Consider the following 12,909-nt stretch of genomic DNA (forward strand, 5'->3'; position numbering starts at 1 on the left):
GCCAGAAGGGGCCATCATGATCATGTTGTTGGACCTTCTCCATATCACATGCTACAAGAACCATAGGCTCTCATACTGAGTTATGGAAGTCCTCAAATCTTGGATTTAAAGACTTCAAGTTACAAAGAAGCCACCATATACTCTTGTTCAAACCAGCAAATGATCTGTGCCCCATGCTGCAGAGAAAGGTGAAAAAACCCAGGGTCTCAGCCAATCTGATCTGGGGCAATATCCTTTCCTGACCCCAAATATGGTGATCAGTTAGACCAGTGGTTCCCCAGCTTTTTGAGTGAAAGCCCCACTAGTTAACACTAGGTAACACGCACCCTCCCCACCTTTCCTCCCTGTCCCTTCATATATGTGTATATAAACACATATAATCCCTATAAACACATATGATAAAAATAACACTAAATTACATAAATAATAATAATAAATTACTCTTACCTGAGTAAGAAGCTAAGCCTTCCCTGGCGCAGCTTTCACCATATGCCTCATGTGGTCCTGCCTCTTCCTGTCCCTCATGGATTGAAGGTAATGGAGGCAGCAAGTTGGCTGGCTGGCTGGCCAGGGTGCTCCAGGCCCCCCCAGTGCAGGCGTGGGGCTAGGGGAGGGGGCTGCTCCAGCCAGCACGGAGCTTGGGGCTACTGCTCCTCCATTCTGGCCTGTGCAGGGCTTGGAACTGCTGCTCCCTTGGGGGTGGCTGCTCCTCCACTCCAGCCAGCATGGGGCTTGTGGGGGAGAGGCTGTTTTTCCACTCCAGCCAGCGCAGAGCCCATGTTGGGAACCACTGAGTTAGACCCTGAGCATGTTGGCAAAACCCACCAGCCAGACACCTGGGAAACAATTCTCTGTAGTAAGTCAGAGGCCTCTCCAACTAAGGTCCCATCTCAGACCATTGGAGATGTTTGTTAATAGCAGATGGGCTATCGACCATTGTAGGCAACCTCATCAGACTATCCCCTCCATAAAGGTATCAAGTTCAGTGTAACAGGTTCCCACTCACTGCTGGTGTGCCTTCTTGCATCTTGTTCTGGGAATGTAGTTCTTGCTGCAGCAAGTGCCCCCTTGCTGCTCACTCTGCAACTCTTTCTTCTAATAACTTGGCTCTCCGGCCAGGTGACCATTTAGTCCATCCCTTCTCAGGTTACAAAGCTCAACAGGATAACTGTCCAAATGCCATCCCCAGATGGCGGTCAAACCCAACTCTGTCACTCTATCAGTCACTGGTAGGAGAACTTGGGCCCACCCACTACAATGGGTTCCAGCCTAGGGACCCCATAACCACAAGTATAGATCCTCAGCATCCATCCTTCTTGCTGTTTCCCTGAGCTCTTACCTACCAAGCCTCTATCATCTCTTGTCTGGTTCTGCGTTTACTACAGAAGCCTACTCTACACCCTGTGGCTATTTCATAGACTCCTTATTCCAGGACAGGCTCTCAGGGCTTACTCTCCCACTGGACTGCCTCCTCGATCCTAGAGACCCGCCAGTCACTAGCCTCCCTGCCAGGAAGTGACTGCGGACTCCTTCTGCTCTCAGTTTACTAGTTCTATAGTGCTGTCCCAGCCCTTCCCCAGCTGGGCTTCACTCTGAATTAACCTAATCTTCCCTCTCTCAGCTGATGCCAGGTGACCTAACTAGCCTCTCAGGCCCTTGTTAACCCTATTAGGGCTGGTGTGGGGTGCACACACCATCACAGTCATTCTTAAAACAAATTAGGTTTTTTGCCCCCACTACTCACCTTGGAAGGCTGTTCCAGAACTTCTCTCCTCTGATGTTAGAAACCTTTGTCTAACTTCAAGCCTAATTGTGTTGATGGCCTGTTTATATCCATTTGTTCTTGTGCCAATATTGGCCCCTAACTTAAATAACTCCTCTCCTTCCCTGGTATTTATCCCTCTGATGTATTTATAGAGAGCAATCATATTTCCCTTCAGTCTTCATTTTGTTAGGCTAAACAAGCCAAGCTCCTTAAGTATCCTTTCATAAGGCAGGTTCTTCATTCCTCTGATCATCCTAGTAGCCCTTCTCTGCACTTGTTCCAGTTTGAATTCATCTTTCTTAAACATGGGAGACCAGAATTGCACATAGTATTCCAGATGAGGTCTCACCAGTCCCTTGGTGGTAATAACACTTCCCTATCTCTGCTGGAAATAGCTCACCTAATTCATTCTAGGATTGCATTAGCCTTTTTTACGGCCACATCACATTGGCAGCTCATACTCATCCTGTGTTCGACCAATACATCCATGTCTTTCTCTTCTTCTGTCACTTCCAACTGGTAAGTCCCCAGTTATTAGCAAAAACTTTTGTTGTTAGTCCCTAAGTGCATGACCTTGCATTTTGCACTATTAAATGTCATCCCATTTCTACTATTCAAGTTTTCAAAGTCATCCAAATCTTCCTGTATGATATTCCCATACTCCTTTGTATTGACAATACGTCCCAACTTTGTTTCGTCAACAAATTTTATTAGCACACTCCCACTTTTTTTGCCAAATTCATTAATGAAAATGTTAAGTAAGATTGGTCCCAAAACCAATCCTTGAGGAACACCAATAATAACCTCTTCCAGCTGGACAGTTCACTTTTCAGTATGACCCGTTGTAGTCTTCCCTTTAACCAGTTCCTTACGCACCTTTCAATTCTCATATTAATCCCATCTTCTCCAATGTAACTAATAATTTCTCAGGTGGAACTGTATCAAATGCCTTACTGAAATCCAGATAGATGAGATCTACTGCATTTCCTTTGTCTACAAAATCAGTTATCTTCTCAAAGAAAGAGATCAGCTTGGTATGGCACAATCTGGCTTTTGTAAAACCATGTTGTATTTTATCTCAAATACTGTTTACCTCTATGTCTTAAATTACTCTATCTTTCAGATTTGTTCTAAAATCTTGCATACAATTGAGATTGAACTAATGGGTCTGTGGTTTCCCAGATCACATTTTTTCCCTTTCTTAAATATAGGTACTATATTTGCAATTCTTCAGTCATAGAGGTCTGACCCTGGAGTTTACGGATTCATTACAAATTCTTGCTATTGGGCTTGCAATTTCATGTGCTAGTTCCTTTAATATTCTGAATGGAATTGAACGGAGATTATTATTGAATAATTGAATATAGAATAATTGAATGGAGATTACCTGGACCCCCTGATTTGGTCCCATTAAGCTAGTTAAGTCTGGTTTCCACCTTGAATGTGGTAATTTCTACTTCCCATTAGTCATTCTGCCACTGCTCCTAAACCATATTTAATCTCCACCCTGTCCTCAGTGCTTAGGGGGTCCCACTTCGTCTTTCATCATTTTCTTTTCATTTATATAGCCAAAGAGCCTTTTACTGTTGTTTTTAATTTCCTTTGAAAAGTCCAGCTCTGCTTGGTTTTTGGCAATTTGCACTTTTCCCCTATACTTTCTGACCTCCACGAAGTTGCTTTCCTTGCTGATCCTTCCCTTCTCCCATTCTGTGTAGGTTTTCTGCTCTCTCTTAATAACCTGTCTAAGATACTTGTTCATCCCATTTGATCTGCAATCCTTCCCTATGATTTTTTTCCTCTTGCTTGGGGAACCTTTCATGCCGCTATGATACGCTGGATAAATAATATCTGTTTTCAGGGTTTGTTGCTTAAGAAAATACATTTACCAATATATTATAGTCTATGAGAAATATATTATGTAGCAAAGTATATATAAAAAAATACCAAGCCCAGTCCTGCATTCTAAAAGTCAGGAAATGCAGAATTGGGCCCACAAATTATACCAATATAGAAAATATAGAAAATCAGGTGGGAAATACAAACTTGAATAATGACTAAATATAATTTGGTTTTCAAATATCAGTTTCTTATCCATTTTTTTATTTTATTTTTTAACCACAAGAAAATGTGAAAACATAGAATTTGTTCAAATAAAGCGAAGGCATAAAACTGATAAAAGCCAGAAATTTCATAATTAAAGCTGAGTTTTAGATTTCTATCCTCCAATAACAATGCATTATCAGTTTTAAACATGAATGTTTTTGCCCTTTTATTTGTTTTTGTTCAAACATTAACATTACTGAACCATCCATTTTTTGTTTTTAAATTTTGTTCATGCAACAACATTAAAGAGGATAACTGGAAGATATAACTGGGCATGAAATAATTTGACATTTGATGCAGTGATTAATAAAAATAATTATTCTTTTTACTGCACGTGAACATTGAAATTTATTAAAACATAAACTGAAGGATGCTGGGATAGGGTTACAATCCAATGGAGTCTAAAATGGTCCTAATTCTAACCTGTATCTCCTATTCATAGAGGATAGGATTTTCAAAGAAGCCAATAGGCCTGGTCTACACAATGTTTGTACTGTGTCAGATAGAGGTGTGATTATTTTTTGCCAATATAATTATTTCAGTACTGTAAACACAGTTATTCAGGTATAAAGATGCCTTAGACCAATATAGCTTATTAGCCTTCCTGCATGGCAAATTAGCTACACTAATATAAGCATATTTATACTGGCACAACTGCGTCCACATTATGGGGGTTATGCCATTATATTTCAAGCAGTACAACTTGATGTGGACACAATGGTGAAATGAGGACAGACACATGCATAGAATTATGCAGCAGGCCACAACTTTTATTAAACTTTAATACAGGGGAGGGACACTACTCACCCATCACCCACACTCTCCTATACCAGGCATTTAATTGGTTCCAGTGCGGGGGTTACAGGGCTCCTACCATATAATTCATAACATGGGGTAGGATCTGCTCAGCCTACCTCCCAGGACTCAGCTCTCTCTGAGTCCTAACACCCTCTACTCCATGAGGGGGATAGAGGGTGCAGAAAGGTGGGGACCTCGGCCTGCGAAGGCCACATTACCAAAATCCCAGGTCTTTTACCTCTGGAACTGTTCATTTTATCCTCTTAGGATCCCTGGAAACCGACCACAAGTTGCAATGAATTAACAACTCAACCTCCCATATCTCATGTAGACACTAAGCACATTTCTGCTTAACCCACCGGAGCTTGAAGGTGCTCCCTATTGGGTTCTTGGAGGTGACGGGAGCAAGCCCACCCATAGCTAAAGGCCCCTCTCCCAGCCTAAGGGGAGGGATTACTGAGCCCGAGACTCAACTAATTGCAGGGGGACAAAAAAATAGATGAAAAAATAGGAATGGGTGTGGGGTGGGGAACCTGAAGGTGCTGTGAAGCAGGCAGAAAATTCCCATCCACTGCCAATTGGCAATTAGATCCTTCCTGACCCCCAAATGGGCAATCGGCTAGATCTGCAGCATCTGTCAGTCCAGATTCCCATTCCTAATTCAGGATGGATAGTGTGGGGTTGCTGGAATGGAGCTGAAAGGGGCTCCAAATGGGCCCCATTCAAAGTTAAATCCCAGGAGCTGGGGTAAGCTGGCCAGTCAGCACCCTCTCGCCCAGCTGCCCATAGTGCAAGAAACTTCTGGAGGGCAGTAACTACCAGGTGTACCTCAGCCCCTTGCTGCTGGGACTGTCCCCCTTTGTCACAAGCCCCATCAAATTTTCCCCACCCATTGAGGCAGGTTGGGGCATTTTTGTGTGTAGTGAAAGCCTAATTGAAGTTCACACCTCTCTGTTGAAATCCCAGGCACAGAGCCTGATCCAAAGACCACTGAAGTCAATGGCAGTCTTTCCACAGATTTTGGTGGGATCTGGATCAAACCCATGAATAACTGTTTTCAACAGGATTACTTACAGAAGGTTGCAGCATCTGATCCATTATTAATACTTTATGATAAACTCTCAGGAGACATTACAAGTTACGAATATGTACGTATAGTTTCATGTCATTCATTGATTCATCTAACTGTCCATAGTGAATTAGTTTAGCTTAGCTTTAGTATAAAACTAGGTAGACTTGCTTGTAATACCATCGGAGAAGTTTTTAAAAAAGATATTGCCACCTCAATACTTCTTTTCTCTTGTATTTCAAAGGGAAATTGAAATTAAGACGGCTCCCTTTTTTTAAAGTTTGCTGCTACATTTGTACTCCAATGTCAGTGCAGCTAGGAAAACACTTTGATTGTTAATTGGTACAGAAGAACCAGCAGAGGGAGCACAAAACATTGTTTTTATATTTATATCTTACATAAACTCTGGCTACTTTTTTTTTAAACTATTATTTTCTCAGGGACAGGATGATGAAATTTTAAAAGAAAAAAGCCCCAAAACTCATGTGTATTAAAATTGTTAAAGTCTTTAGAGGAATATTTTTCCATACTGTAAATTACTTGATTGTGTCTCTATAAAAGTGGGTGTTTTTAACAGTATTTCCAGTTTCAGATGTACATAATTTCCCTAATATTTATTATACTAATGCCATCAACCTGTCATAAAAAGCTATGCTTAAAGTCTGATAATTGTGGACAATTACAAAATATGTGCAATATCTGTAGTGTGAATTATGTTACATTTAAAAATGTAGACTGAATATACTCCAAAAAAGTAAAGAAAAATGTAAAATATAATTAGAAATGTATGTGCATGTATGCGTATGCAGTGGTTTGTGTAATGTACAAAATACAATTCATTAAACTCAGTCAAAGGAAATTAAGGAAATGCAAAACCATCTTTAAAATGTGCAAAGACAATAGATTGCAATCTACATTCTCACAACCAGACATTTTTAAGACTCACTGTGCATCCATTATGATGTATTTAATGTAGGATTTTTTTAATTACTAGACAACCCCATGTTGTGTATTAAAGTTTTTATTCCTTAGTAAGATATTTTTTAATCACAAAATAGTGTGTAAATATTTAGATAATAGAATTTGTGGAGTGCTGGAAAATACTGAATATAAAGATTGATTTCTAATATATCACATACTAAACTGTTCTAAAACAGCTGTTTTCTTGCAGACAGTATTTATTTTTTTAAAATAATTTAAGACAGCATAAGCTTGTACCAAGCATAAGCATTGTAACAAAAGTGCAACTTTTTTCAGCAAATCCTCCCCAAAACATATTTAACTCAAAATATCATTAACACATTTTCTCCCTACAAAAATAGCATGTCCGACATCATTAATTGGATGTATTAACAACTATTTACATACAGCCATTCTGTAGGCTAGTAAGATTTTTGTAACGTTGTTTAAACACAGCGTTTGAGGCAAACAGTAGCAACAGCAGCAGCAAATGCAACCAAACTGACTAACAGACCCAAGATACTTATTCACTCATAGTCAGACTGTTGTGTCTCACCTCTTACATAACATTCAAGTGAGATTTCTCACAGTGGTACCTTGGCAACAAACTAAAAATATCTAGGCAAGGTCTTGGTTTAAGCCTGATTAGAAAAGCTTTATCTGTGTGATTATCTGGCATCTGTACAGTCCCCAGAAAGGGAAATCATGATATTTGGTTACAGAAGGACTGCATGGGACTTATCCCAAATTTTCTGAGCATTTCCAATTAAAAACTGACATGTTTAATAATTTCCTCCAGTTTTTACAATTCATCGTTTGGGATAAAATTAGTTCAGGGTTGTCAGTTTTTTGTTTTGTTTTTTAGTTCAGTGCAGAAACATTCATTTTATATAGCACAGTTATAAAAACTCAGGAAAATAATAAAATTAAATAAGGACAGGGTGGAAACAAATGCACTTGCCATGCCTCTATGCTCAACTAATAAGAAATGATGTCATGGGCCTGATCCACTATTCCTTGTGCACCCAAAACTCTTCAGGAAGTGGCAATTCTGGGTACCCAAAGCACTGAAGGACTGGGCTCAAGATCAATTAATTCATGGTCCATTTCTCAATAAAGTGCAAACGTATGTACGAAAACTCTTCTCACCTTCTCTTTCTGTTCCCCTCCCCCATTCTGACAATGAACTAATCCAAGTTTCTTTAAACAAGTGCAAATTACTAAATGGAACATAAAGATACTACAGAAAACCATTTCAAAATAAGGTGCAACATTTACTTTAGACAAAAGCATATCCTTACTATTTTTTCTTCCTTTTCTTTTTTTTTAAAAACATATTTATGCATTTATAAAGCCAAACATTAAAAAAATACTGAGTAGCAAATTTAATCCTTAAAGACTCTTAAGCAAGGGAAGAGGCCTCTAGAGAAAAGCTCCCCCCACCCCCTCACACACACACTTTGAGTCAGACACCTTATAATCTTCATCTGCTTCTATAAATTATTATTAATACACATTTCTAGAGAGGCCATAACCATAGTATGTGGCTCCCAAGGCAACTTGTTTGCCTACCCACTTTCAGATGCCACTGACACTTTGGGTCAGGAGCTGAAACCGACCCTCTGGCTTGCAAAGAAAGTTTGATTTGAAGCGTGTTTCTATTTGCTCCCTTTCAGTAGAAACGGAGGAAAATTGTGGTTCTCTCTGAAACACCTGAATGCAAAGGATCTTTTACAGCAGAAGACTAGGGGGAGAAGGAAGGAAGGCTTCGGGAGAGAACACCAAAGGAAAGAAACAACAACAACAACAACGACTGCCGTGCATCTTTTACAACTTTCTCCTTTGAAACCACAACGTGGGGTGGGTTGTTTCTGTGTGGTTGCTGTTATTATTTACTACGAGGGAGCCTCTTTCCTCCCGACCGGGCGGGCCTGTCGCACCTTCAGGGGCTTTCCTTGCCGGGCTGCAGAAGCTCTTCCCGGGAGGAAGGAATGTCACTGTCCGCCTCGCCGGCAGCCGCGAAGGGATGGGGAAGGTGCTGCCGACCGGGAGACAGCGCGTCGAGAGGCAGCAGGGCCGAAGCGGCGGCGGCGGCGGCGGCTGCTGCGCTCGCCTTCTCCGTCGGTGCCAGCACCGAGGACAGGCAAGGGAAGGCGGCGGCGGCGGCGGCGGCCTGGGCGGGTATCCCGGAGTAGAGCAAAGGGATGGGGGCGGCGGCGGCGGGGTACAGATACTTCTCCAGGTTGCTCTTGTCCAGCAGGGGCTGCATGTAGGCAGCGGCCGCGGAGGGGGAGATGAAGTAGAAGGGCAGGCAGAAGGGGGCCGCGGCCTGTTGGCCGAAAGGCGCCCCGCCTCCAAAGGCCAGGAGGGAGCTGAGCAGGGCGGCGTCGGGTCTGGCCAGGGCCGCGGCCGCCTGCTCGGGGCTCAGCGCGGCGGCGGCGGCGGGGTCGGGGCTGCTGCTGCTGCTGCTGCAGTCCAGCTTCAGCCTTTTGGGCGCCGCGGGGGCCTCCTGCTCGGCGGCCGGCTCCTGTTTGATAGTCACGCCGGGCAGCCGGGCCGCGCGGCCTTTCTCTCGCTCCGGCCGGCCCTCGCTCTCCCCCCCGTAGCCACTGTCCGTGTCCGTGTCGTTCTCCCCGCTCAGCTCCAGCGGGTGCGTCCGCTGGATGACGGGGACGCAGTTCGTCTGAGCCTCCCGCTTGGGCCCGCCGGTGCGCTCTTGTGCACAGGAGGAGGAGGACCCTTTGCTCCCCGGGACCTGTGGAGCCAAGAGCTGGGGGCTGGGTAAGAACTGAGTGGACACGGCGTGCAGATGGTTGACGAGCTGGGCGCATCTTTGCTCTCTGGGCGTCCAGCTTTCGAAGCGGGAGAGGTACTGCAGGACTTCTTTGGCGCACGTTTGGAAGCCGGAGTGGAAAGCATCCAGATCGCACTGAATGGGGGACTTCATGGACCGCTCCCCTGTGATGGCAAGAAGGGGGAGGGGGGAGAGAGTGCAAAGAGAAGTCAACACAAAAACCTCTGCTATCGCCCGCATGGGAGTCTTGGGCTTGCTGGTCTTTTTAGACAAAAGAGAAGTCACGTCAGTGATTTCTTATGCAAGCCTTTCAATCCAGGCTACTTTCCCTCCTGTGACAGAAATGCCTGTGTTTGCTAGGAGTTAAAAGAGCAGTTTGGGCTGGTGACAGCTCATTGGAGGTCAGCATTTGGCCAGATAACACACTAAGCATTTTACTATATTCCTTTAAAGGCACATGGGGGGGAAAAACCATCAAAGGACCGCCCCTGTGAATTATAGTGTTGTGAGATCTCCAATTTAACAGCCATGTCTCCTGAGTGTGTTTATGTGCTGGCATCTTCTTAAACTGACTTACCATTTTGTAAAGCAATTATATTCTGATGCTGTTGCTCCGTTAAGGCTGTTAAAGCTTTTAAGTGTTTCAAAGTTAATTCCAAAACTACAGCTTTCTCCAGATGTCCCAATGTCTGAAAAGTAAGGGGGGGGGACACTTGTTAATAACACAATACAATTGTCCATTATAGTCTGTTTCCATAACTTCAGCAAACTCCCTTTGAAAGGAGTATTATATTTAAAGCTGCTGGTTTTACATAAGCATGTTTCTAACGATTGCCCTTTAAACTACACATCCATACATGTCTGTAGAAAACCTTTGCCATTCAACACAAGTTTTAAAGTCAGACTTTTTCAGCTGTACAGTGAACTTAAATTTTAAGATAGTCAGAAAGAACACGTTGTATAATGATGCAGACAGTGAAATATATATACCTTACCGTCAATTTCAGATGCTCAGGCAATAAATCTTTTAGCTGAGCAATGCATTCATTAATCCTGTCTCGCCTCTTCTTTTCTATCAATCTGTGTGGCAGTTTGTATGTTTCCTAATTAGTATAATCAGGAAAAGGCAAATGTTACATTCACTTAATATGACAATCAAAACAAAAACAAATGTCCACATGTACTGCAAATTATAAGGCGGGTATAGCCCTTCCCTTATATGCTTGTTATCCGGTAAACCCATTTATAATTCAGGGAAAGTTAACAGGGAAGAAACTCGGATGCGGTTATGGGTAAAGAAAGCTACGCTATAAAAAATACTGAATCCCAATTAAGTATTTAGGCAGGTCATGAAGAGCTTCAGAAACTTATTCTTACCTTATTGTCATCTCGTTTCATCCCTCTTTTGGGTTTGCACAAATACAAGGATGGATAGTCGAGTCTGAAAAAATGAAAGAGGGATCCAGTGATAGTATACCAATGAGCTAACTATCACTTTCATACGTGGGAATATATATACACACAAAGAAAGAGAAAAGACATATAAGATATGTATATAATATTGCACAGCTCCAAAGATGCATAGTCCCCGTCTGCAAAAAGGAAGCAAGAATCAGACACCATTTAAGTACGATCTAGCGTTTCAATGCTTTGTATCACTTTCTTAAGAAAAGAAACACTGTCGTGATAAGAGACAGAGATATATTGCACTGGCTCCTTACCCTATAAAATCCCCATGCTCTAGTAACTGCCTCTCTTGCAAACGAGGGATTCCTTCATCCATGTTTGACAACAGCTGATTTTTTTGTTGTTGCTTTTGATTGAATCTGTGGAATGCTGAGAGTCTTTGGAGATCTTTGAGCAAAACTGTGCACATGCAGCCTCTGTCTCTCTTGTGCACTGGGGAAAGTGTCAAGCAGTTTGTCTCCCCGCTCCCTCTCTCCCACTCATACACTCACAGTCACACACTGGGCTGGGTAGTTTGCACTCACTGATCAGTGTTTGGCCACAGGGCACGCGCGTCGCCAGCCAGACCAGCACCCAGCTCACGTGCGGAACGTACCATACAAGCTCCAGACTAGGGGTTTGGGTGGGAGGGAGAGAGAGAGAGAGAGAGAGAGATGGAGGAAGGGAGGGAGGGAGGGCAGGGGAGAGAGAGGAGGCGGGGACAGCTGATCCAAGCGACCGGAAAAGAACAACTTCGTCCAGCTATTCATCCTCCAAATGGCAATGCAGTCAGCTGAGGTTTCCTCTTGTAAGGAAATAAACGCAGCACTTCTGAGCATCATGGTGCATTTAGTGTCTGGGGTTGATTGCTTGTCAGTCCAGCCAGTTTCTGGATGTGGGCATAGAGATTTCATTCACATGTAGCATACAAAAGGATGGATTGAAAAGCCGAGGCAATTTGGTGGTCCTGTGCAAAAAGCAAAACGCGTTTGGGGGGAGGGGGAATTGCGGTGGGGAGATCTTAGTTTGACAGGATGCGACTTGCAAATTAGCTGCCTTGAAGGTGTACACAAGGGCTTCAAATGTTGCATTCAAAATGTCCTTTTATTCCTGAGCTACCCTGAGGTCTGCCAAGTCCCATTGAGAGAGTTGAAAGTTTCTCCGTTTGGTGCAGAGAGATCATTTTGCTTGTTTATTTCAATGAGCCATTTACAATCTTGTGGGTTTTTTTTTTTTTTTTAAATGATCATAAACAGCCACAGCCATTTTCCTGTAACTCTTAATAGTGCCCTTCAGAAAGAACCAGGAGCCCCCTGAAATTTGAGGCTACCGATTACAGCGAGAGGATTTCTAGAAGTGGCCAATCTCAGACTGCATCTCTCTTGCAAAGGCGTTTTCCGGAGCGGCACAGAGAGAGAAGATGACATTGGGAGCGGCTTTACATTGAAGTGAAATGTAATTTGAATCACTCCCCTGTGAAACTAGCCCATTGCTCTGGGGATCTGGTGGTACGTGCCTCCCCTGTCCTCCTCCCCTCCCTTCTCCCAGCCGCACACACACTTTCTCTTAGTCTGATAATGAACGCTGGCTGTGTGCGCACAGCCCACGTTTACTACCACTGGCACCTAAAACCCCCTCCTTAATCCTGTCTCAAACTGGTACCACAAGCACAGGGCTAGCAACGTGATCCGACCTGCGGCTGCCACATCACAGCCGGGAGAGCCCTTGCTCTGGAACTGCTGCTGCAGCCGCTGCCTGGGGAGAAATGATGCAAACGCTGCTGCAGGAGTATTTACCTGCTCCCCCCGAGCGAGCGAGCCCAATGGAAATGACTCGGTGCAAGTGAAAAGTGTAGGTGGGAGTGTTGAGAGGGATCGGCGATGTTGGGAACTCCTGCTGCCAGTGGGAACAGCGTCCGCGGCTGCTAAAATAGCATTACATACTGTTTCCCCACGGAAATTAGATTGCAAATGA

At 43.5% G+C, this 12,909-nt stretch overlaps 1 protein-coding gene across 1 annotated transcript; it reads right to left on the minus strand.

Annotated features, from left to right (window-relative positions):
* Positions 1 to 6,740: 6,740 nt before the first annotated feature.
* BHLHE41 (basic helix-loop-helix family member e41) lies at positions 6,741 to 11,429 on the minus strand. The gene is made up of 5 exons (XM_067559268.1): positions 11,211 to 11,429; positions 10,867 to 10,930; positions 10,485 to 10,592; positions 10,067 to 10,178; positions 6,741 to 9,653 (listed from the first exon to the last, which is right to left on the minus strand). The coding sequence occupies exons 1-5, from the start codon at positions 11,363 to 11,365 to the stop codon at positions 8,638 to 8,640; spliced, it is 1,455 nt and encodes a 484-aa protein (XP_067415369.1). The 5' UTR covers positions 11,366 to 11,429; the 3' UTR covers positions 6,741 to 8,637.
* Positions 11,430 to 12,909: the final 1,480 nt, after the last annotated feature.

The sequence above is a fragment of the Emydura macquarii genome, unplaced genomic scaffold (genome assembly GCF_026122565.2).
Source record: "Emydura macquarii macquarii isolate MOO-44397 ecotype Brisbane River unplaced genomic scaffold, CSIRO-AGI_Emac_v2 contig_2205, whole genome shotgun sequence".
NCBI classification, from domain to species: domain Eukaryota; kingdom Metazoa; phylum Chordata; order Testudines; family Chelidae; genus Emydura; species Emydura macquarii.